The 25,023-nt window shown below is 56.5% G+C and overlaps 2 protein-coding genes across 7 annotated transcripts in view; both read left to right on the forward strand.

Moving 5' to 3' along the window:
- The window catches only part of CLTCL1 (clathrin heavy chain like 1), a 111,233-nt gene extending 91,547 nt beyond the window's left edge, over positions 1 to 19,686 (forward strand). For 4 of the 5 annotated variants that reach the window (XM_054543102.2, XM_054543103.2, XM_054543104.2 and 1 more), the window contains 8 exons: positions 2,274 to 2,441; positions 2,515 to 2,664; positions 7,524 to 7,655; positions 10,864 to 10,974; positions 11,229 to 11,399; positions 15,361 to 15,582; positions 18,164 to 18,239; positions 19,005 to 19,686. In XM_054543102.2, the coding sequence (XP_054399077.2) occupies positions 2,274 to 2,441; positions 2,515 to 2,664; positions 7,524 to 7,655; positions 10,864 to 10,974; positions 11,229 to 11,399; positions 15,361 to 15,582; positions 18,164 to 18,239; positions 19,005 to 19,162 (1,188 nt within the window). In that variant the 3' untranslated portion in view covers positions 19,163 to 19,686. Of the gene's footprint in view, positions 1 to 2,273; positions 2,442 to 2,514; positions 2,665 to 7,523; positions 7,656 to 10,863; positions 10,975 to 11,228; positions 11,400 to 15,360; positions 15,583 to 18,163; positions 18,240 to 18,735; positions 18,776 to 19,004 lie in introns of all 5 variants that reach the window. The other variant, XM_024239974.3, reaches the window with a different exon arrangement.
- A 499-nt stretch (positions 19,687 to 20,185) lies between these two features.
- Positions 20,186 to 23,451, forward strand: SLC25A1 (solute carrier family 25 member 1). 2 transcript variants are annotated; one of them, XM_024239975.3, is made up of 9 exons: positions 20,186 to 20,414; positions 20,752 to 20,859; positions 20,951 to 21,050; positions 21,127 to 21,265; positions 21,794 to 21,878; positions 22,048 to 22,152; positions 22,303 to 22,418; positions 22,502 to 22,575; positions 22,752 to 23,451. In XM_024239975.3, exons 1-9 carry the CDS (start codon positions 20,321 to 20,323, stop codon positions 22,864 to 22,866), a joined length of 936 nt encoding a protein of 311 aa, XP_024095743.1. In that variant the 5' UTR covers positions 20,186 to 20,320; the 3' UTR covers positions 22,867 to 23,451. The 2 variants fall into 2 exon arrangements, with proteins under 2 accessions (XP_024095743.1, XP_024095744.2); XM_024239976.3 differs by having other exon boundaries at positions 20,190 to 20,606.
- Positions 23,452 to 25,023: the final 1,572 nt, after the last annotated feature.

The raw sequence follows: 25,023 nt of genomic DNA on the forward strand, positions 1-25,023 counted from the left end.
AACAGGGAGGGTAATCAAGCAGTACAGGGCTGACAAAAGAACAATTTAGTCAGCAAATCTTTGAGTACCTACTGTGTGCTAGGCATTATTCTCAATAATTGTGTCAGCGAACAAAACAGAAAAGCCTCTATTTAATTGAATTGGCATTCAGCAAGGTTGGCAGGCAAGCAGCAAACCTAATGAATAATCATATAGTGTGTTTGAAGGTGATCAGTTACAGAGGAAAATGGAGCCGGTTTGAGGGCATGGGAGTGCCTTGATGGAGTTTCATAAAGGGGCAGTCAAGGTAGCAGCAATTGAGGGGGTGACATTTGAGCAAAGACCTGAAGAAATGGAAGGATTTGGTCATGGGAGCATTTGAGGGAAGGGTCAGTGGCAAAGTCCTGAGGCAGGAGTGTGCTGTGCATTCAAGGAAGGGGCTGGAGCCAGAGATGGGGCAGAGAGGCTGACGGAGGGCCAGATCTCAGGCCATTAGGAAGGTCACGGGCTGTACTTGGGATGTGTGCAGGGCTGTCGGGGGTAAAAGAATCATGGTGGCTCATGTGCTGAGACCACATACTTGAGGAGTAGGGACAAGAGCCAGGAGAGCAGCTAGAGGCTGTTGCAGTGGTCTAGGCGAGAAGGGACAGTGACTGACTAGGGTGGTGGTGACAGGGTGAGAGGTGATCAGGCCATCAGGATTGGGTGTGTGCTTTGAATGAGCAGCCACCTTGATATGCTAATGCACTGATGTGGAGTGAGAGAGAAAAGCCAAGGATAACTCCGTTTGGTTTTGGCTTGAACAAGTAGAAAGAACGGAGTTATCACCAGTGGATGAGGGGAAGACTGAAGGTGCAGCGTGGGAGGGAAGGACAAGAATTACTTTTTGGACACATGGTGCTAAGTCTTGAGCTGCCCGCTGGATGTTCAGGTGGGAGCATCATGTAGGCAGCTGGAGACAGATCTGGAGCTCCACAGAGGAGGAGCCTAGCTAGAGCAGTGAACCTGGAGTTGCTGACATATAGGTGATCCACATCCATCTGTGTTTGCCTGCAGTCCCCTGGGAATGAGTGTAGGTGAAAAGACCAGACTGCCCAACGGGTGGGCTGAGGAGGACAGCAGGAGCAGCCAGTACAGTGGGAAGAAAACCCACAGAGCGTGCTGGCTCCTGGATGCACCGGAGAGGAGGGGCCGGTCAGCAGGGCCAGGGCCTGCTGCTGAGCAGACAGCAGGATGGCAGGGCCAGGGGGCTGCTTGCGACCTGGAGCTTGGGAGGGACTCAGCCTGATGGTGGCTGGAGAGAACAGGGATAAGAATGGGAACAGTTGTTGTGAGGACTTTTTGCTGCAAAAGGAAGTAGAAAAAATGGGATGGTAGCTAGCAGGGACATTGGGTCAAGAGGGTGTTTAGGATGGGAGGATTAGCGGGATGCTTGCTGAACCCAGCTGTGGAGAGTGAAGATAAGGCAGAAGAGAAATGAGGAGTCATCAGAGCGGTGGCCTTGGCAGGCAAGCAGGTGGGATGGAGCTGCAGGCTGGGCAGGTTCCAGACAGGAGCACAGGCGGCGTGTCTGTAGCTGATTGGGGGGTGCAGATGCTGCCAGCAGACAAGTGTGCCACTGGGAAATGAGGTTAGTCTGAGAGTGGAGGGGGCACAGAAGGGTGTCCTCCTTGGGAAAACAAGAGGTGTGAGGCAGTCCTCTAGGTTGGACCCTCCCAGGGCTGTGGTCGTTAGAGTAAAGGGAAAGGGTCACATGGCTGGGTGTTTCTCCAGGGTTTCTGCATGCTGAGCAGGCTGTAACCAGACATCTGGTCTTGTCCAGGGAGAGTGTCACAGGCGTGTGGGGCTGAATGCAAGGGGCTGGCCATCATAATTAGGGACACAGTGAAACAACAGCCGCATGGCATCATAAGTGGAGTTGAAGGCTTGTTGGAGCCAGGATCTCAGTAATGAGCTGTAGCAAGGGATTAAAACAAATCATTCCCAGACCTGTTACCACACACTTCCTATTTTTTTTTTCTAATTCCTTAAATAAAATTGGCAATACTAATTTGCACTTACTAAACTTGAAAATTGTAGTGCAGTGTGCCACTGGTAATTGTCAGATGATCCAATAAGTTGCTAAGTAAATGGCATGATCTGTAGCACAGTATGTATACACGTTTTCTTCACACGTGCCTCCTCGGGATCATTCCCAGTCACAAGCACAGTCCCTGTGGCGTGGGCATGAGCTGGAGGGTGGCTGCAGGAGGCATGCAATCACTTTGCCCCGTGTGTGGCTGTTGGTCTGCTAGGATCGTGGCTACTTTGAGGAGCTGATCTCGCTGTTGGAGGTGACCCTGGGCCTGGAGCGGGCCCATATGGGCATGTTCACAGAGCTGGCCATCCTCTACTCCAAATTCAAGCCACAGAAGATGCTGGAGCATCTGGAGCTTTTCTGGTCCCGTGTCAACATCCCAAAGGTACCGTGTGCTCCTTGCAGTCTGGCAGCTGTGGCCACGTGCAGCACAAGCCGACCCTGGCCTCTTTTTCCAGGTGCTGAGGGCTGCAGAGCAGGCACACCTGTGGGCTGAGCTGGTGTTCCTCTATGACAAGTACGAGGAGTACGACAATGCTGTGCTCACCATGATGAGCCACCCCACTGAGGCTTGGAAGGAGGGTCAGTTCAAGGACATCATTACCAAGGTAAGAGGGGATACAGAGCGCTGGCTCCTGCCAGCCTCTGCCAGGCCCTATTCTGGGTGCGAGGGAATGGGCAGGTGGGATTGGAATGAGTGCCAGCATGCCCCCATGCTGTGTGTGCGTTCACTTGTATGAGTCCACCACCCTCTGGGCAGATGGTAGTAATTCCATCTTTGAAGGGAGCTGACACTTAAGAAGGGCAGGTGACCCGTCTAGCAATGCACAGCTGAGCCGTGGGCGGGGTCAGGCCAGCATGCAGCCGTGTCCCTGCGGCCCTGTGGCCCTACCTGCCCGCCCCTCCCACCATACCACACCCTTGTGGCCAGGCCTCAATTCGTTCTTCCTTCTGCCCTATCAGTTCAGGGCTCCCACCCCCACTTCCTGTGGTTATTTTTCACCATCGGACCTTTTTTTTTTTTTCAGTTCATGTCTCTCCCCAGCACCAGCAGCCTTACCTGTCTGGGAGTGGGCCTCCATCCTATAGCCTCACTGGACTAAACTGGGACCCGAGTTCCTCTGCCAGCAGCCACACTGTTGGGTGGTGTCAAGTTGGGTGCCATGGTCAAGTGAGCCTTTGTTGTTTTGTTTCTGGTCTTTTAGAGAGTTCAACCTCAGGACCCACCCCTCTCCAGCCCTGTATGTGAGTCTGGTGAAGGGGCTGGAATTCTTTATCCTCAGCCCCCATCCCTTTGCATTGGGTATCTGCGCCTTGTGCCATGGTCTTTGGGTAACTAACTTGTCACAGTCCACTTGTGACTGGAGTGGCACGGCAGTGAGCTGTGGCCTCGCTCATGCACCTTCTTTTCCACATGTGGTACTGAGGGTGGGCGTGAGTGGCACGTGTGCTGCCGGGTGAGGCCTTCAGCCTCTGCCTTTCCTGGAAACTATTTTGAAGGACCCCAGTATTGAGCACCAGGCCACAAGCCCGAGCTTCTTGTTGGAGGACATCCACGTTACTGGGCATGGTGGTATGTGAAGGTGGGGGCCTTTGATGGGGTGTCCCACCCTCAGCAGAGTCTGCAGGTTGCTGGAGGGAGTATTGCCAGCATACTTTACTGTGGCCTGGCACACATGGCTGCTGCCTTGTAGATTTGTCTGTGTGCTGGAAAATCCATACTTGATCAATCCTGTGTGTATTTTATTCACATTGTAACTCTTCTGATATAAGGGTGTTTTTAAAAATTGCTGAGCTGTGGTAGAAGTGGCCATGCTTTTGTTTCTTAGTGGCATATAAAATAATAGTGGGACAGCTGAGACTCGCTGTGTGGGAGAGCAGCACCTGGTGCCTGCAGGGCTGATGGCCGAGTCCAGTTCCTTGTGTGACTCATGATGCTTCTACTACACCCTGCCGTGTGGGAGACAGACACTGTCAGCTCAGGTGTGAAGGAGGCAGGAGGATACTCGCCATTGCAGGGGTCCAATCAGGTGGAAAACATCCAGTCTGTATTTGGGGCACACAATAGCAGGAATCCACTTAGCCATAGGGCTGGGCCAGCAGCAGCCTGAGCAGGGGGGCTTGCTAACTCAGGGGGCACCCCAGCTCAGCCATTCACTGTCTCTCTCCATGTGGGCTAGGGGTGTCACCGCTGTGAACCTCGTTATCCCATCCATACAATGGACATCAGGTTTCCTCCTGACCAAGTGGTCCATGGCAGGTGCCTGGCATCCGGTGGGCGCTTCTTTCAGGTTGTGCAGCACAGCACGCCAGCCAGCTACCCTGGAGCTTGTGACGGAGTCTCAGCTTCAGTTTTCTCTTCTTTTTTTGTTTTATTATTAATTTTTTTGAAACAGAGTCTCACTCTGTCACTCAGGCTGGAGTGCAGTGGCGCGATCTCGGCTCACTGCAACCTCCGCCTCCCAGCCTCAAGTGATTCTCCTGCCTCAGCCTCCAGAGTAGCTGGGATTACAGGTGCCCACCACCACGCCTGGCTCATTTTTGTATTTTTAATAGATACAGGGTTTCACCATGTTGGGCAGGCTGGTCTCAAACTCCTGACCTCAGGTGATCTTGAGAGGTGAAGCCAGCTGGACTTCTGGGTAGGGTGGGGACTTGGAGAACTTTTGTGTCTAGCTAAAGGATTGTAAGTGCACCAATCAGCACTCTGCATGTAGCTAAAGGATTGTAAACGCACCAATCAGCACTCTGTAAAAATATACCAATCAGCACTCTGTAAAATGGACCAATTAGCGCTCTGTAAAATGGACCAATCAGCAGGATGTGGGCGGGGCCAAATAAGGGAATAAAAGCTGGCCACCCGAGCTAGCAGTGGCAACCTGCTCTGGTCGTTTTCCACCCTTTAGAAGCTTTGTTCTTTTGCTCTTCACAATCAATCTTGCTGCTGCTCACTCATTGAGTCCGCACTACATTTAAGAGCTGTAACACTGCGAAGGTCTGGGGCTTCACTTGTGGAGTCAGCCAGATCACGAACCCACCAGAAGGAAGTAACTCACACCTCTGAACATCTGAAGGAACAAACTCTGGACACAACATCTTTAAGAGCTGTAACACTCATCGCGAGGGTCTGCGGCTTCATTCTTGAAGTCAGTGAGACCAAGAACCCGCCAGAAGGAATAAATTCCAGACAAAATCCGCCCGCCTTGGCCTCCCAAAGTGCTGGGATTACAGGCGTGAGCCACCACGCCCAGCCTTCAGTTTTCCCTTCTATAAAACAGGGATACTACCATGTCTTCTCGGGTGCTGGCTGTCCTTGCTGACCATGCTAGTGGGCACGGGCCTGCCAGTGCTCCATGTCCTGGCACGTGGTTGGTGGACTCACCCCATCCTGTCTTTGAGCTTGGATCTGGAGGACGCTCCACAGGGGCCCCCCACTCCATTACTCCTGTAGTGCAGAGGGCTCCAGATCCCAGCAGCTTAGCCCAACAGAGATGTGTGTCCCTGCAGGCCTCAGCACCAGAGGAGCTGGGTGGGAACATCGCAGTTGTGCTCCACCTTAAACGGCATTCCGGCCATGCTGCATGGACCTGTTGAAAGGGCCAAGAGTGCACATGGTACCAGGTGTCTGGCAAGGGAAGCTAGGACTGCTGGTGCCCCACTTCAAGTCTGTCCACTCGCGTGATGCCTGCAAGAGCCTCAGTGAAATGGGCTTGTCCTTGGATGGTTCCTCTCCTTCACAGGAGGCCTGCGGAGCCTTGTGGTTGGCGGGGAAGCAGGTGGGGCTTTGAGGAGGTGATTCGCCACAGAAGATGAACTTGAGTCCCTACCCTTCTTTTCAGCCCCACATCACATCGTGACTGCCCTCTGCTTCTTCAATGTCTAGTTGAGGCCCCCATGTCCTGGCCCTGCTGCTGCTGAGTAAAGGGCCAGCCTGGAAGGCTGACAGGTCCTAGAGCTCCAATACGAGCGGACCCACAGTGGCCTGTGGCAGAGTCTGGGGGCCCACCAGTGCCGTAGGTGAAGCTTTGTGATGGGGCCAGGTCACCGTTCTGCTCTGCATCCATGGTGGTGGGTACTAGGGACCCTGTTGCCTGTCTGGGTCAGAATCTCTGGTGACAGTGAGTGCTCTAGCACAAAAGGGAAAGAGAAGGAGAAAGAAGACAGCCTGAAGTGGTCAGTAAGCCATAGTGGGACCATTAGACCCCTTTCAGTCAGAAGATCCCATCGGGCCCCACATTTTTGCCAGGTCACCCAAACCCAGCAGTGCAGGATGCTCCAATGGTGATCACCCTGGGATCCCAGCATGGCTTTAGCTCCAGCTGTGCCCTGTGCACACCCCGGGACCCCCACACTCATGCAGACACATTCATCACCACTGGCTTGGTTCATGCCTATCTGGCTTGCATGCTCCCTGAACAGAGCTGTGTCCAGGCCCTGGACATCGATGCCACAGTCAGCAAGCCACCAAGTGACATCACCAGGGCCGGGCGTGGTGGCTCACACCTGTAATCCCAGCACTTTCGGAGGCCGAGGCGGGTGGATCCCAGGCGCGGTGGCTCACTCCTGTAATCCCAGCCCTTTGGGAAGCCGAGGTGGGCAGATCACAGGGTCAGGAGATCGAGACCATCCTGGCTAACACGGTGAAACCCCGTCTCTACTAAAAATACAAAAAATTAGCCAGGCATGGTGGCAGGCGCCTGTAGTCCCAGCTACTCAGGAGGCTGAGGCAGGAGAATGGCATGAACCTGGGAGGCGGACCTTGCAGTGAGCCGAGATCGCGCCACTGCACTCCAGCCTGGGTGACAGAATGAGACTCCGTCTCAAAAAAAAAAAAAGATGACATCGCCCAGCAAGAGAATGGTAGCAGACCAGTGGGGAAAGTGCTAAGAGACACAGCAGCCTGGCCAAATCTCAAGACCCAGGAGCACAGGCACAGGGTCTACCCAGAGTGGTCCACTCTCTGCGTGGGCTGGCCTTCGGGTCTCACCCAGGGTCTGAGCACCACAGTGTTTCAGCTCAAAAGCTCTGGTGATGTCACAGGATGTGCTGTCCACTTGGTTATGGTTCAGGCTGAGGCTTCAAAGGAAGGCTGGGGTAATCTTGCTTGGATGGAAACATACTGTGTTGTTTGGTTTTGCTGTGGGGCTTTATTCTGGCTGATTATACTTCATTCATTCATTCAGCAGATACTGGGTGATCATGGACCCTGCATCAGATACTGGTGTAGGTGCTGGGTTGAGGCAGGAAACCCTGAGGCTGGCCTCTTAAGAAAAATGCTCGGTGTGTCAGTGCTGGGGGACAAAATACCTCAGGGATGAGAGGAGGCACCTTCACAGGCCATTGAGTCTTATAGGGGGTAGTCGTGGCAGGCCTCAGTAGTAAAGTGCCATTTGAGCAAAAACTGGAAGGAGCCCTGGGGTATCTGGAGACAGGGGCAAGGACTGACCCTCAGCTTTGCTCACCACAGGTTGCCAACGTCGAGCTCTGTTACAGAGCCCTGCAGTTCTATTTGGATTACAAACCACTGCTCATCAATGACCTGCTGCTGGTGCTGTCACCCCGGCTGGACCACACCCGGACAGTCAGTTTCTTTTCAAAGGTGAGTCAACCAAAACCCCAGGTAGAAGAGTGTATTGGGCTAGCTCTAACAAAGTCATCTGAATGATAGCACCTTTATAGTTTTTGAAATGACGCCCAGCTGACTTGAATATTCACCAGTGTATCAAACTGTTTTAGGTTTCAGATACAGGAATACCTCCCGTATCATGCTTCATTTTACTGTGCTTCTCAAATTCTGTGTTTTTTAAAAGATTAGAGGTTTGTGGCCGGGTGTGGTGGCTCACGCCTGTAATCCCAGCACTTTGGGAGGCCGAGGCAGGCGGATCACGAGGTCAGGAAGGAGATCGAGACCACCCTGGCTAACACAGTGAAACCTCGTCTCTACTAAAACTACAAAAATTAGCTGGGCGTGGTGGCGGGCACCTGTAGTCCCAGCTACTTGGGAGGCTGAGGCAGGAGGATGGCGTGAACTCGGGAGGCAGAACTAGCAGTGAGCCAAGATTGTGCCACTGCACTCCAGCCTGGGCGACAATGTGAGACTCTGTCTCAAAAGAAAAAAAAAAAAAAAGATTGGAGGTTTGTAACCCTGCATTGAGAAAGTCGATCAGCACCATTTTTCCAACAGCATGTGCTCACTTCGTGTCTCTGTGTCACATTTTAGGATTTCTCACAATATTTCAAATTTTGTCATTATATATGTTATGGTGATCTGTGATCAGTGATCTTTTTTTTTTTTTGAGACAGTCTTGCTCTGTTGCCCAGGTGGGAGTGCAGTGGCATGGTCATAGCTCACTGCATCCTTGAAGTCCTGGCCTCAAGCAATCTTCCCGCCTTGGCCTCCTCCCATGCTGGGATTATAGGCTTGAGCCAGTGCACACAACCAGCAATCTTTGATGTTACTATTGTAATTGTTTTGGGATGCCACAAACCATGCCCCTATAAGAAGGGAAACTTAATGGATAAATGTTGTATGTGTTCTGACTGCTCCGCTGACTGGCCGTGCCCTGGTCCCTCTTCCTTTCCTTGGGCCTCCCTATTCCCTGAGACACAACAACATTGAAATTAGGCTAATTAATGGTCGGGAATGGTGGCTTATGCCTGTAATCCCAACACTTTGGGAGGCCAAGGTGGGTGGATGACCAAGGCAGGCAGATCACCCGAGGTCAGGAGTTCGAGACTAGCCTGGCCAACATGGTGAAACCCCGTCTCTACTAAAAATACAAAAATTAGCCAGATGTGGTGACAGGCACCTGTAGTCCCAGCTACTTGGGAGGCTGAGGCAGGAGAATCGCCTGAACCCAGGAGGTTGCAGTCAGCTGAGATCGCACCACAGCACTCCAGCCTGGGTAACAGAGAGACTCCATCTCAAAAAAAATAATAAATTATTGTGCATTTCAAAATAGCTAAAGGAGAAGATTTGAAATGTTCCCAACACAAAGAAATGATAAATGCTTGAGGTGATGGACATCCTAATTACCCTGATTTGATCATTCTACATGTGTATATGTATCAAAATATTACATATGCCCAATTAATATGCACAACTATCGTGTATCAGTAAGAAGCTGGAAACAAATAAGTAAAGACACTGGTATATAAGGAAAATATCCATATATTAACAGGAATTTGGAAGAAGTGGATTCCAACCCTCATGGATGACTTTGGGGGTTCAGGACTTCAGTGGAGAAAGTCACTGCAGAAGTGGGGGAAACAGCAGGAGAACTAGAATTAGAAGTGGAGCCTGAAGAAGGGGCTGAATTGCTGCAATTTTAGGATCCAACTTGAACAGATGAGGAGCTGCTTCTTAGGGATGAGCAAAGAAAGTGGTTTCTTAAGATAGAATCTACTCCTGGGGCGGATGCTGTGAACATTGTTGAAATGACTACAGGGGATTTAGAATAGTGCATAAACCTAGTTGATAAAGCGGCAGCAAAGTTGGAGAGGACTGAGACCAATTTTGAAAAATGTTCTCCTGTGAGTACAGTGCTATCAAAGAGCATTGCATGCTGCACAGCAGTCTTTTTGTTTGTTTAGTTGATCTTGTTTTATGCAACACAAGTCCAGAGTGGTCTTACATAAAGGGAAGAGTCAGTCAGTGAGGCAAACCTCATTGATGTCTTATTTTAAGAAATTGCCAGCCGAGCGCAGTGGCTCACGCCTGTAATCCCAGCACTTTGGGAGGCCGAGGCGTGTGGATCATGAGGTCAGGAGGTCGAGACCAGCCTGACCAACGTGGTGAAACTCTGTCTCTACTAAAAATACAAAAATTAGCCAGGCGTGGTGGGCGCGCACCTGTAATCCCAGATACTCAGGAGGCTGAGGCAGGAAAATCGCTTGAACCCAGGAGGCAGAGATTGCAGTGAGCCAAGATTGCACCACTGCACTCCGTCTCCCCCACAAAAAAAGGAAGGAAAGAAAGAAATTGCCGGCTGGGCGAAGTGGCTCATGCCTGTAATCCTAGCACTTTGGCAGGCAGAGGTGGGCAGATCACCTGAGTTCAGGAGTTCGAGACCAGCCTGGTCAATATGGTGAAACCCCGTCTCTACTAAAAATACAAAAATTAGCCGGGCGTGGTGGCAGGCACCTGGTCCCAGCTACTCGGGAGGCTGAGTCAGGAGACTTGATTGCTTGAAACTGGGAGGCAGAGGATGCAGTGAGCCGAGATCATGGCACTGCACTCCAGTGTGGGCGACAGAGCAAGACTCCATCTCAAAAAAAAAAAAAGAAAAAGAAATTGCCACAGTCTCTCCAGCCTTCAACAGCCACCACTTGGATGAATCAGCAGCCATCAACATTGAGGCAAGACCCTCCCCAGCAAAAAGATTCCGACTCACTGAAGGCTCAGATGATTGTTAGCATTCTTTAGCACTACAATATTTTTAATTAAGGTGTGTACTCTGTTTTTGTAGACATAATGCTGTTACACACTTAACAGGCTACAATATAGTATAAACATGAATTAATACGACTCACTTTATTGCAATATTCACTTTATAGTGGTGGTCTGGAACCAAACCCTGGTGTCTCTAAGGTGTGAATGTCTGTGGTGACACTGGCATCCACTGAATCGCCCAGACAGTCCTCTTTGTGTGAGTATAGGTCTTTTGGTTCTAGGTGTCCAGAAGGTGCCCTTGGCTCCAGAGCTGGACCATTCAAGTGGATGGCACACACATGCCCACCTGTGCCCCTGCCTAGTGTCCCCATAACACGCTTGGCCAAGTGCCTTGACGGTTCCCTCAACTTGTCAGGCAGGTCAGCTGCCCCTGGTGAAGCCTTACCTGCGGTCAGTCCAGAGCCACAACAACAGGAGTGTGAATGAGGCACTCAACCGCCTGCTGACAGAGGAGGAGGACTATCAGGTGGGTGTGCAGGAGGGAGCCCTGTCCTGGGTGGGCTGGGCTCCTCCCCTACAACTGCCATTCTGTTCTCAAAGCAGGCTGCCTTTGCACAGGAGGGTGTGCAGGCCCCACAGGACACCAGTGGATATATGGGTAGGGGCCTTTCTAAGGCTGTGCTGATAGCAACAGCCATCAAGTAACACAAGGTGCCTGCTCCATGTGTAGGCAGCCCATGTCACAGTGTCCCATCCCTCACAGAAAGGCTGTCTTCCTAGGGCTTAAGGGCATCTATCGATGCCTATGACAACTTTGACAACATCAGCCTGGCTCAGCGGCTGGAGAAGCATCAGCTGATGGAGTTCAGGCGCATTGCGGCCTATTTGTACAAGGGCAATAACTGGTGGGCCCAGAGCGTGGAGCTCTGCAAGAAGGATCATCTCTACAAGGTTGGTGGCCCGGGCCCCTGTTTCCTCCCGCCTTCCTGCCTTGGTGTGCTTCCTGATGGCTTTGGGGGTCACACCCCTTCCCTCTTGTTCCTGAGACCTGGCTCTGAGCTTCACCAGGGGATCTTCATGGTGGGTGGGGGGATTAGTATTAATGGGAGACCATATTTACAACATAAAGTAAGAATTGGGAGTAAGCTAGCACCCCTTAAAAACTGTTCGGATTGAAAGACTTGTAGAGTTTTATGGAGTTGATTCTTTTCGCAGCAGTTACGTGTGGGTTTCACTCTACCAAAACACAGTGTGGCAAGATTCACTTCTTGGCACCTACTTTACTTCCTATCAAGATTTGGGAACTTACCTGTAATCTCAGCGCTTTGGGAGGTTGAGGTGGGCGGAGTGCTTGAGCCCAGGAGTTTGAGACCAGCCTGGGCGACATGGCAAGACCCCATCTTTACAAAAAATTAGCCAGGTGTAATGATGGACATCTGTGGTACCAGCCACTCGGGAGGCTGAGAAGGGAGGATCACTTGAGCTCAGGAGTCAGAGGCTGCAGTGAGCTATGATCACACCACTGCTGTAGGCAACAGAGTGAGACCCTGTCTCAAAAAAAAAAAAAAAAAAAAAAAAAGATTTGAGGAACTTAAAAACCTAAATTAAAATCACATTCAAAGGCTGGATGTGGTGGCTCACGCCTGTAATCCCAGCACTTTGGGAGGCCGAGGTGGGCAGATCATTTGAGGTCAGGAGTTCAAGACCAGCCTGGCCAATATGGTGAAACCCTATCTCTACTGAAAATACAACAGTTAGCCGGGTGTAGTGGTGCACTCCTGCAATCCCAGCTACTTGGGAGGCTGAGGCAGGAGAATCGCTTGAACCCAGGAGGTGGAGGTTGCAGTGAGCAGAGATCGCGCCACTCCACTCCATCCTGGGTGACAGAGTGAGACTCTGTCTCGGAAAAAAGAAAGGAAGAAAATAAATCACACTCAAAATATTTGTTTCAAAGCTGGATACGGTCCTGTGCACCTGTAATCCCAGCTACTTTAGAGGCTGAGGTGGGAGGATCATTTGAGAGGAAAAAGAAACAGTGTTTTTTTTCTGCTGGTGAGAGGTTTCTTAGTATCATTCTCAGACCGGGATCTGGGCATCTGCTAGACAGGTTGGGCTGCCTGGAGGGACCCCCAAGACCCTGAAGGCATTAACATCCTCTGCTTGACCTGAACATCTCCCCGCAGGGGTGAGGTGGAGTTGTATAAGAGGGCCCTTGTCGGTGCTGTGTGACGCAGCTGAGCCAATTCCCAAGGGCTCCTTGTGCCCAGAGACTCTGGACTTGACCTGAGGGTGTTACTTATGGAGTTGGCCTTAGGCGTTCCTGAGTATCTTCACAGGACACATGGATACTTGCCACTTCCTGTCCAGTACAGGGGTCTCATTCTCATGGCTCCTGGGCTGTGGCTGTTGGCTCAGACTCCGTGGAGGCCTGTGATCCCTGCATCAGTGTTGCATTGAGTTTCACCCTAAGTTGTCACCTCCAGTGTTTTGGACTGTTCTGTGACATCTCCTAGCCCTTGGTGACAGTGCTTGTGGTTCTTCCTGAGGTGCCCACAGGGCCCCTGCAGAGGGAATGGAGAGGAAAAGCTGCTGAGGCTCTGAGACCACACCTGGAGGTCTCTGGACCTGGCTGCTGGGAGGAGACAGCTGGGCTCAGACGCACCTGAGGGAAGGCTGCCCTCAGCTGGCTGATCACAGCCACTCTGTCCTACCCATGTGGTCCCTGTCAGGGGCTTAAACACACAGCCTCCTCAACACTCAGGCAGTAATGAGTGAGCAGGGCCATCAGTGCTGCCAGAGGCCTACTGGCCTTGCCAGCCACCCACTCCGAGCCACGTGGGCCCAGAAGAGAGTCCAGAGGACAGAGCCACAGATAGAAAGTGGCTGAGCACAGGGTCGGGCGCAGTGGCTCACGCCTGTAATCCCAGCACTTTGGGAGGCTGAGGCGGGCAGATCACAGGGTCAGGAGATCGAGACCATCCTGGCTAACATGGTGAAACCCCATCTCTACTAAAAATACAAAAAATTAGCCGGGCGTGGTGGCAGGAGCCTGTAGTCCCAGCCACTCAGGAGGCTGAGGCAGGAGAATGGCGTGAACCCAGGAGGCAGAGCTTGCAGTGAGCAGAGATCACGCCACTGCACTCCAGCCTGGGCGACAGAACGAGACTCCGTCTCAAGAAAAACAAACAAAAAAAAGAAAGTGGCCGCGCACGCTTCCCCCAGAACAGTGGCTGTCAGCCAGGAGTGACTGTGGCCCCAGGGAATGTTTGGTTGTCACAGCTTAGGGTGTGGTGCTATGTATAGGAGGTAGAGGCAGGGATGGGGCCCACAAGCCCCAATGCACAGGAAGCTCCCCAGACCTCCCAAGGTCAGCACTGCCACTGGAGGAGCCTGCCCTGAGGCCAGAGCTGAAGCCTCCCGGAGTCTTCCTGGAGGGGTGGCCAGGTCACAGCGTGTCCAGTCAGGGCGAAGCCAGCTAGCAACAGAAAAATGTATTTCCAGATGACAGAAGTAGCATTTAAATGAAAGCTCGGTCAGTGGGGCCCTTCCACACCCACCAGTGAAGAGCAGGGGCCTGCAGAAGTACAGGTGTAGACTGGAGAGCTGGACACAGGGACGGCGACCAGGATCAAGCCGCCCTGAGAGTGGCATGGGCCAGGGAGGCGATGAGAGAGGAGGGCGTGGGAGAGCCTGACTCGAGCTGGGCTCCAGGCCGCAGGAGCAGGACACTGACTGGGAGCTTCCTGGGGGCTGCTTCTACTGGAAGTCCTCTGGGAAGCCAGTGAAACAGTCCCCAAGGCCCACAGAGGAGGAACAGAGCGGGGCCAACTTTAGGCACATGTGGAAGACAAGTCAGCAAGGGTAGGCTGGGCCGGTGGAGGGCACGGCAGGGAGACAGATGAGCGGGCATCACAGGTCCTCAAAGCGGAGACCCAAAGGCACCTGGAGCTCTCACCCGAGGGTCAGAATCCTGGTGCCTTTGTAGGAACAGTGTGGGACAGGAGGCAGCGCTTGGTGAGCAGCATGCCGGCGGGAGAGACTTCTTTCCAGAGCCGGCTCAGCACATCGGGTCCATGCAGATGTGGGCACTGGGCGTCCTCAGGGGTCTCCCAAACGGAACTCAGAGGTGTGTGCTGCAGGCGATGGCAGGCATGCGGAGCTGGGACCGCCACAGGGTATCCCTGGAGAGCACACGTCACAGTCAGTGGGTCATGGCCAACTCCAGGTGGAGTGGCCCTGGGCAAGTGACTACATCTGGGTCTCAGGTTCCTGGTCTCTGAAAGGGGTACTAATAGCCCCTGCCATAGAGGGAATCAGGTGATCCAGTGCCTGCTGTGGAGCTAGAAAATAGAGAATGGCCACAGAAAGTGCAGGCTTCCTCAGGACTGGTCAGGTGCAGGTGTTATTTTGTCAATGATATTGTCTTAGATAAATACATTTGCAAGGATGAAAATAGCAGTTTAGGGGTTTTTGAGCCACTTGAAAAGCACATTGTTGTTTCTAGAGCAGTAGCTGTACCCCTCCTAACTGCTCCCCTGGTGTCACACACTCCATGGACTTGAGTGCAGCACCTCTGCAGCAGCGCTGCCCCGCAACACCCAAACCCCCATCAGTGCCTTCCTCAGAGCAGCCTGTGCACACCCTCTGCCCTCGGGGCTAGAGTTCCTGTCTCCTAGGGCACCTGTGCCTCCGTGAGCCACCTGTCCCCTCCAGAGCCTCCGGAGGTGGCATCTCCGTTTCACCAGTGGGCAGCAGGGCATAGGGAATGGCTCAGCCATGGGTCCAGGCTTGCTCCACAGCGCAGGAAGGCCTTGGTGGAGCCTAGTGCCGCTCCCTGCCCTCTAGCCCAGCTGCTGCAGGCACAAGGCCTCTGCCTGCAGGGTGCCCAAGCAAGCATTTGCCTTGGCTGCAGGATGCCATGCAGCATGCCGCAGAGTCGCGGGATGCCGAGCTGGCCCAGAAGTTGCTGCAGTGGTTCCTGGAGGAAGGCAAGAGGGAGTGCTTCGCAGCCTGTCTCTTCACCTGCTATGACCTGCTTCGCCCAGACATGGTGCTTGAGCTGGCTTGGAGGCACAACCTCGTGGACTTGGCCATGCCCTACTTCATTCAGGTGATGAGGGAGTACCTGAGCAAGGTAGGTGCCTGGCCGGCTGCAGCTCCCTGGCCCCTGTGTGGCACGACCCAACCCTGGCAGTGACTCTGGCCTCAGGTCTTAAGGGTGGGCCCCTTTGAGGCCAACCCAGATTCCCCAGCCAGCCCTGGCTGCCTTCAGGAGTGGCTGCTTTCCTTCATGCTCAAGTGGTTTTCTGCCCAACATTAAGCCCCTCCAGAAAATCATCATGGGGAGTGCCCACTGGCAGCAGCCCTCCTGCAGACTCCGGCTGGGCAGCTGTCCCAGTGTGCGCACTGCTGGGAGCACAACAGGCGTGCTCGTCCCCAGCCCTGGACTTCATCAGGGTGACAGTGAGGTGGCTGGCAATCCCAGCTCCCTGAGGAGGAGCTCCCAGTGGCATCTGGGGGTGCAGCTGTTAGCATACGGTTGGTGGTAGCTGCCTTTTGCTGAACACATAGTAGGAGTATTCACAGATGCACTGAATCCTTCTAACAGCTATAGGGAGGATTACTCTCTGCCTCATCAAAGTGACAGTACCTGATTGTAAAACTCTCCCTGGGTGTTGAAGTCCTAGGAGTCCCTGCTGGGATCTAGCTTTAGCCACTGTCCAGAGACCTGTGTCAGCAGTGTCATCTGGTACAGTTTGTTGTATCTAACACTGGAAAAGCCACTTCCAGTAGCATCTACTTGCCTATCTAACCTCCTTCAAGCCAGATGGAGACCCTCGGAAAGCACTCATGCTGAAGCATCACTCAGTGGAGCAAGGGAAGGGAGGGGCCTCCCAGGTGAGTGGGAGGTAGGAAGGAAACAGGAAGGCGGGCTCATGCTGCCAGCTTTAGCCTGGAGGGCTGCCTGCCGCCTGCAGAGCCTTCAGGGGGCTGCCCAGCCCCTGATAAAGGCCATCCCAGAGGCCATTCAAGGCCATTGCCCTCCTGTAGGATAGTGTGACCCCATCCCATCTGCATAGCATGCCTGAGTGACACTCCCTGATGACTCTCAAGGGGTGGGGAGGAAGGGACAGCTCTGGTTACGTGGCCTGAGATTCGTGGGCTGCCGGGGAACATGGACTGGTTGGACTGACAAGGGCCCTGGTTCCCCCACCACAGTGGATGGCAGCTCCCTACAGGCGGCATGTGTGGTATGTGGTTTGTGGTATGCAGTGTGTGGTGTGCAGAGTCTGGTGCGTGCCTGTGGAAGCTGCTGTCAGCATGATGAGTGGGTTTTCCCATCCCTCGGGTGTCTTTCCTGAAAGTAGTCTGTGTTCTGAGAACCAGCAAAAGGAAAGAAAGTGCTTGAATCTCTTCCTGGCAGTAGAGGCCCATGGGTTAGTGTCAGAGGAACTCAGGCTCACCAGGCCCTAGGGATGTCATTGCTGTGGGGGTCAAAGTGCTTGTGGGGATCCCCCAGGACTTTGAGGCGCACATTCCCTTTCTGTTGTGGATGATGGAGTTAGCAGCCACTATCACGTTGGTCCACACTGTGGCTGCACAGCCTTGGCCCAGGGTTCCCAGACTCCACTGGCCCTGGGAAGTGGTGGCTGCTGCAGCACCTTCTCTGCTGCCACCCACCTATTCCTGCTGGGGCAGATGAGACACCTGTCATGGGGAGAGTTCAAGGAGAGGAGGGGGCTGGCAAGGGGTTTCCCAGTCAGTGGCATGGGGGTGTGAGCTGATTGTCAGCTTGAGCTGGCACCCAGCTGACTCCACACAGCAGTGCTGGGAGAATGAGGGCGCGGACAAGAAGCACAGTCCCTTCCTGGTGGACAGCTGGGCCCGGGGCCTCGTGGCTCATCTGGGAAGCTTCAGGGCCATCCCTCTGAGATGCCCCCAGTGCTCTCCCAGTGTAGGGAGGGTACAGGCCTAGCTCAGCCCTCACCCTAGGTGTCAGCAAGTGTGCCCCTTGCTCCCGCCTCATTTCTCAGCCCCCCAGACCCCAGCTCATGGGGGCACATTCTTACTTCTCTTTCTTACTCAGTGTGTTTGTGAGGGGATCCTAGCTGCACAGTTGCTGCCGCTCCTCTAGTGCACTGCTGCCGCCTCACTCTCTGGCAGTGGGTGGGGTCAGTGCCTGGTGAAGCCTCAGGGAAGAGCGAGGAGGCAGTTTGTCCTCAGTGCTTCTCAGGTGAAGTGTCTAGGTGCCAGGTGACTTGTCTCTGAGAGCCACATGATCTCTCGCTGGTTTGGAGGGGCAGGCAAACTAGACTGGCTGGAGTCAGAAGCAGGCAGTGTTCCCTGCACATGGCCCCAGCCCTGCAGGTCAGTAAATGGCAGTGTCCCTGTATCCAGAGGAGGACTTGGCCCCCCATGAGCAGGCCACACCCACAGCCTGTAACAACTGACTGCCCCAGTGCCCACTGGGAAGCTCTGGGGGCCCCACCTGGCGCTCCGTCTCAGCCCAGCTACTGAGGCTTCACCTTTCCATGCCTTGCTGCATTCTAAAGGTGCACGGGGTGTGGGCTGAGCCACTCCACATCTGCCCATGTGCCCCTCCTCCACTGTCATTCTCCTGGAGGCCCTGTGTCCTGACCTTCCACTCCACTTTCACCTAGAGGCCGGACTGCACTCTGTCAAGCGGGTGCTCACATGCTTTCGCCTCCTTGCAGGTGGACAAACTGGATGCCTTGGAGAGTCTGCGCAAGCAAGAGGAGCATGTGACAGAGCCTGCCCCTCTCATGTTTGGTAGGTGGCACCTGTAGCCCCCAGCCCCCTGGGGAGGGAGCAGGGAGGGAGTCAAAGTCCCACTGCCCTTTCCTGGCTGGGCTTTGGATGGGGATGGGAACAGATGGGTGGGGGCTGGAAGGATCCCAGTGGCTGCTGGGTGTGGAGAAGTGTACGTCCAGGAATGTTGGCACGGCCACTGTCCTCTCTGCTGTAAGGGTGCCTGCCTTCTGATAGGGGTGCCTGCCTAGCTGTGAACTACTGCTGTGTCCTGCTGGGCCTGGCCCCTGGGCAGCAAGGCTGCTGCTGATGTGTGCTGGGAGGGGCTTTGCACCTGAGAACCTGCCCAGGGCAGCCTGGCTGTCGAGCAGACTGGACGGACAGGCTGTGGGGTGCTTGGACACTGCGGGGCCAACACAGGCCTGAGGGTGTGGTGTGAGTGTGCAGCACGCCGGCGGGTCTCCAGCGTCCTGCTGAGTGTGTCCTTCCACCATTAATGCCATTCTGGTTTTTTTAGATTTTGATGGGCATGAATGAGACCCAGCTGATTGCACTAAGTAAGTGTCCCATTTGGAGACTAGCTTATCCTCTAATCAGGCCAGCTTCTCTGGCTGACCCCACGCTCCTTGCCTCTGGGCGCCTGCTCTCTTGGTGCCTCTGTGTCTGGGTGCTAAGGGCTGGTCCTACAGACCCTGCTATCTGGGCCCCGGGCTATTCAGGGGCAGCCAGAAGAGGACCCCCATGGGCAGGAAGAGCTCTGCTCATTGTGGGCTTCCCCCTCTGCAGGCCAGCAGCTGATGCTGACAGCAGGCCCTGCCATCGGCCCAGCCCCTGCCAGCTTCCCCTATGGATATGCCTCTGCTCCCAACTTCGCCAGCCTCCAATGTACAACTTCCGCGTGTAGTGGGCGCTGTCACCACCCACCCTACCTGCAGAGTTACTAACTTCTCCAAGGAGCGTGTCACTCCAGCAGCCCAGGGGATGCAGTGGGAGGCAGGGACACCTGGACAATATTTATTTTTGCTGAAACCCAATGATGGCAACCTCTGAGCCATCCCAGAGCCTGGGGAGGCCAGGGTAGAGGCTGACGGCGCAAGACCAGCTTTAGCAGACAACAGGGACTGGACTGTGGGCCCTCCTGCTGGAGCCAGGCATTCCTCCTGGGCGCCCCCGACTGGCTGGAGCTGCCCCCTCCAGGCCAGTTTGAAGACTACATGAACACATCTTGTTTGGAGGTACCGGACCTCATAACAGGACTCTGAGCCTCTTGGCAATCACAAATATTAAAGTCGGTTTATCCAGGCAAAAGTGCTCTGCTTGGTGCTGGTGTGGGTAGGAGGGACAGGGGCCAGTTTCCTAGGCCCCGCAGTCCATTAAAGATTTGCTGGGTCCTCTTTGGGGGTGTGGGACCTCCGTTGCCCAGAGAAGCTGCCTAGGAGAATACAGCCGCTTGCATTTGTGCTCTTTCCTGACCTTGTTCGCTGAGCGCAGAAACTCTACATCCGGGAAAGGTGTGGGTGGGAACCCGTAGGTGAGGCCCTCCCTGCGGGAGGGGGGCCCGGCGGCGTAGCCCTTTCTCACCGGCCACCCGCCTCCCCCTTCCAGATTCGAAACGTTAGAGTTCCTCTGGTACTGGGCTAGCCCCACGTGTTTTCGGGGAGGATGTGCCCCTGGCCTCCGGGATCCCCGGGGATCCCGCCGCTCTCGGCAGTCGCGCAGACCCAAGGCCCGCTATCCCGCGGAGCGGCACACCGTGCACCTTGACCCACTGCGCGGGGCTGGGCCACGGCTCCGCCTCCCGCAGCCCCGCCCCCGCCTCGCCGCTCGCGGTAGCCCAGGGACTCGGCCTCGGCCATTGGCTGCGGTTTGGCCCCGCCCCTACGCCTGCCACGGCGCGCCCCGCCCAGGCCTCAGTTTCCCGGCCCGCACGGGGCGGGTTGGGGGCGGGGCCCGGCTCGGACCACGCGGGGCGGGACCTGGAGCTGACGCGGCCGCCCCGCCCCCGGGACCATAACCGGCCGCCGCCGCCCCCGCGGACCGAGCGCGGAGTTCAGGAGGCTCGGACCCGAAGCCGCCACAGGGCGCCCCGCCTCCCGCCCGCCATGCCCGCGCCCCGCGCCCCGCGCGCTCTGGCGGCCGCCGCGCCCGCGTCCGGGAAGGCCAAGCTGACGCACCCGGGGAAGGCGATCCTGGCAGGTGGGCCCCTCCGGGACGCGGACCCTTCTCCCGCCGCGCTTCCGGGTGGGCCCGGGACGCTGAGGCCCCGCCCCACTTCCGGGTTGGGCCGTGGGTTGGGGAGTCGTGGGGGCGCGGTCCTGGTCCCCACCCGGCGCGCTGGGACTCGCCCGCCTGCTGTCTGTCACCCCTGCGCCTCGCCGGGACAACGGGGTGAGGGCATGGGGGCGTGGGGCCCCAGCCCAGGTTCCCCGCGCACTGGCGCGGCGGCCGCGCCGAGCAAAGTCCGGGACGGGGGAGGGGCCCGAGCGCCAGCGGCCGGGCGGGGGTCTCAGGAGCGGGTTCCCGGTCCCTGCAGGCGGCCTGGCGGGTGGCATCGAGATCTGCATCACCTTCCCCACCGAGTATGTGAAGACGCAGCTGCAGCTGGACGAGCGCTCGCACCCGCCCCGGTACCGGGGCATCGGTGAGGAGGGGGAGGCCGCGGCGCCGCGAGGGGCGGGTACCCAGGGCTGCGGCACCGAGGGCCGTGGGGTCCTGACCGCCCCCTCCCCCAGGGGACTGCGTGCGGCAGACGGTCCGTAACCATGGCGTCCTGGGCCTGTACCGCGGCCTTAGCTCCCTGCTCTACGGCTCCATCCCCAAGGCGGCCGTCAGGTGAGGCCCGGCCCGGGGCTGCTGCGGGAGGGGGGCTCGGCCGCGGCAGCCCCTCTCATCCGCCTCCCGCCTCCAGGTTTGGAATGTTCGAGTTCCTCAGCAACCACATGCGGGATGCCCAGGGACGGCTGGACAGCACGCGTGGGCTGCTGTGCGGCCTGGGCGCCGGCGTGGCCGAGGCCGTGGTGGTCGTGTGCCCCATGGAGACCATCAAGGTGGGGAAGGTCCTGGCGAGGACCCCGGACACGCAGGGAGTACGGAGACGGGCGGCCCCGCTGGCCCGGTGCTCCCGGGGCAACCGGCAAGCTGGGGAGGGTCTCCTGGACGCCAGGGAAGGCCGGCGGGGTGACCGCGGGGCCCTGGGGCAGGACGCCTGCCACGAAGGGCCACCCGTGGAGGCTGAGTCTGTGCTAAAGGCAGCCTTAAAGTCTTTAAAAAAATACTTTTATAAAGTAGAAAACAAAATGACACGTTCACTGCCAAAACTGGAAAAGAGCAGCAAACATAAAGGGAGAGGCTGCTCACAGGGCTGCCCTGTGTCCCAGAGCATGGTCCGTGTGGGCTGCCCTGTGTCCCGGGACATGGTCCGTGTGGGCGGCCCAGGGCGGTCTTGGCTGCACTGCTTCCTGGGGAAGAGCTGCAGCCCCAGTTCCCTCCACCCTGGATGGGCCTTGGGCCTGCCAGCTAGCCAGGACCCACCCAGGTGGCAGCCGAGAACCTGCGCCTTTGCTTCTCTCTCTCAGGTGAAGTTCATCCACGACCAGACCTCTCCACACCCCAAGTACAAAGGATTCTTCCACGGGGTTAGGGAGATTGTGCGGGAACAAGGTGAGCCACTCGACCTTCCTGATAGGGCTCAGGGACCTGGGCCGGGGTGGGAAGGGCCTGCACCTCCCATCCTGCCTTGGGCTTTGTGCAACACCCACCCCATACACACCCCAATTCCCAACCGGGACCTGAGAGGCTGCAGGGTAACCCCGTGCCTGCCTTCCCCCAGGGCTGAAGGGGACGTACCAGGGCCTCACAGCCACCGTCCTGAAGCAGGGCTCGAACCAGGCCATCCGCTTCTTTGTCATGACCTCCCTGCGCAACTGGTACCGAGGTGTGTCTGCACCACAGGGCCCCGTCTCTGCACACGACCAGCTCCTCTCCTCTCTTTGGGGCCACCCCTGGGCGGCGGGCACCCACCTTTTGAGGTGCTGATCCAGGCTCCCAGCACCCTCTGACCACACCTCACCCCTCCTATATCCAGGGGACAACCCCAACAAGCCCATGAACCCTCTGATCACTGGGGTCTTCGGAGCTATTGCAGGCGCAGCCAGTGTCTTTGGAAACACTCCTCTGGATGTGATTAAGACCCGGATGCAGGTGGAGAGGCCGGGAAGTGGGGGGGAAGGGGGGACTGGGCCAGAGCTAGCTGCTGAGCCCCTGCCTGCTGATGTCCCCCGCAGGGCCTGGAGGCGCACAAATACCGGAACACGTGGGACTGCGGCTTGCAGATCCTGAGGAAGGAGGGGCTCAAGGCGTGAGTGGGGAAGGGGCAGGGCTATTGTCCCCACCTCAGACCTTTCCCGGCCTACCTGGCCTGCCCACTCCGTCCCCTTCAGGCCTCTGTGCCTCTCACTTCAGTATCTGGGGATTGCCCTGTGCAGGGACACTGTGCTGACCTGGCTTCCTCTTCCCACTCCTCCTCCCACCCAGATTCTACAAGGGCACTGTCCCCCGCCTGGGCCGGGTCTGCCTGGATGTGGCCATAGTGTTTATCATCTATGATGAAGTGGTGAAGCTGCTCAATAAAGTGTGGAAGACGGACTAAGCCTAGAGAGGCCACAAGGGGACCGCCCCAGGCACCTCCAGAGTGCCCTGCTACCCTTGTCTCACATGATTCCAGTGCAGTAGTGCCAAAAGGCCCCTTCCCACGTCCCTCGAGCTCTGTAGCCTGGTCTGTGCATTGTGGCTGTCAAATCCATGTGTCCCCGCTGTGGTCTGTGTGTGACACCACCACTGTGTCCCAGTGTCTGGCCCAGCCATGGCTGGGTGTGTATCTGGCCTATGACCCTGTGCCCACTTGTCCATGTGCTTACTGTGAGCCCTGTGCCTGTGTTTCATGTTCTGTGTCATGTGACCCTGTGCCCCGCCTCCCGGGGTGCCCGTGTGGCCTGGGTCCTCGGCCCTGTAGCCCTGGCCCGGTCCCAGTCCGGTGCCTTCCACCCTGCCCTGGCCTACCACAGCTGCCTCCGGGCCTCGGCCTGGCTTCACCGCATTCCAGGGGCTGCAGCCCCCTGCTTCTCCCGCCATTGGCCTTAACTGGCCCTCGGGCCCTCCCTCCGCCCGGGACAGGGTGGCACCCACCACTCTCAGGACCACCCTGCCAAGGCAGAATAAACCGGATCCTGTTGCAGCCTCCTGTGCTGTGTTCGTCCCTGTATGGACCCATCTGTGCATGGGCATTGGTGGCATGCCTCTGCAGGGGACCAGGCTACCCCCATCTGAGGACACTGCAGTAGAGGGACAGGGAAAGCCTAGTGTCCACCCAGGGCAGAGCAGCTGTGGCCACAGTGTTGGCTCCCTGAGAAGCCCAGTGCCAGGCCAAGAAGGATCTGGGCTGCACCCTGGCCGTCCCTGTGGCCTGTGGGCAAGATCCCATGGCATGGGTAAAAGGGTGTGTTGACAAGGCCTCGGGGTGGCCTGGCAGGGAGTGTTCAAAGCAGGGGGCTGGGCCCAGGAGATGCAGCCCCCAGGATGACTGCCTGCCCCTCACCCACGGGGAAGCTTAGGGAAGGGTTGGGTTGCCCAGGGCCCCTCTGGGGCATGCCCAGCTCCTCAGTGAGTGAAATGGGCTGCTCATGGGGAGGAGGAGGAGATGGGGGCATGTTGAGGCCTCTGAACTCCAGGTGGGGGTGGGTGTCTGGCATCTGCTACCCAAAGGCTCTGGACAGGGGCCCTTCCTTGTTCACCTGGGCTGGGAGGCAGCTGCCCTGGAGCAGCAGGAGGTGGGGCTGCCTGACCAGGGCTCTCTGGGCACCTCATGCCACAGCCATGAGCCTCAGAAGAAGGTGTCCCTCTGGCTGGAGGCCAGAGCTCTGAACTGGCATGTCCCCATGGGGCCAAGCCCCTCTTTCCACAGCCTGTGAGCCACGTGGAGGACACTCAGGCAGGATGGGATCACTCAGTGCCCCTGGCTGTGCAGAGAAGCCAGCTTCCTGTCCAAGTGCCTCCGTGGGGGAAGAGTCATGCAAGCATTTGGCTCAGACTGGAGAATAAGCTTTTGCCAGCCAGAAACTCCATGTGAACAGGTCCCGTCCCTGGGGAGACTGCCCTGTCCTAGTGACCTCACACAGCACCAGATCCCTGGAATTCTGGGAATGTGCAGCTGGGGAGGAGTCTGGGGTGCAAAGGGCCCAAAGTGGATCTGAGAGCCAAGCATGGGCTTGGGGGTACAAAGGGAGCACGGGGTTTTGAAGCCTCCTTGGGGAGAGCCGCTGGGCTGGGGAGGGCTGGAGGTGGCTCAGCACTCAACCTGTGCTGTGATGGGATGGCCATGCATTTACTCTATCCTCATGGCAGACTTCCCAATCTGTTGCCACAGAGAAAGGGCCCAGGCAACAGAGCCTCCCCTCCCGCCCCTGTGCACTAGGGCATGCAAGTGCCACCACGAGAAGCCCACACCAAGATGCTTCCTGTCCCTGGAGCTCAGGCCACTGGTTCTGCACCTCTGAAGCTTTGTTGTGGGGTGGCAAGCAGACAGTGGGCCACACTGGTCCACAGTGCCAGCCATGAAACCTGGAGGGGCACTCAGCTCTCTGGGGCCTGCCCTCCAGGCCTCAGCATCCACTTGCTGTACTCCCTGCCGGTGCTCAGAATCACGCTTAGCGCGGAGCAAGCCCTCACACATGGCAGCTTTTTTCTTGGGGTTGCAGGAGGTTGTTTACAGTCTCTCCAGGTTCCAGGCAGTTCTGGGAGCAGCCAAGCC

Source organism: Pongo abelii, chromosome 23 (genome assembly GCF_028885655.2).
Source record: "Pongo abelii isolate AG06213 chromosome 23, NHGRI_mPonAbe1-v2.0_pri, whole genome shotgun sequence".
Lineage (NCBI taxonomy): Eukaryota > Metazoa > Chordata > Mammalia > Primates > Hominidae > Pongo > Pongo abelii.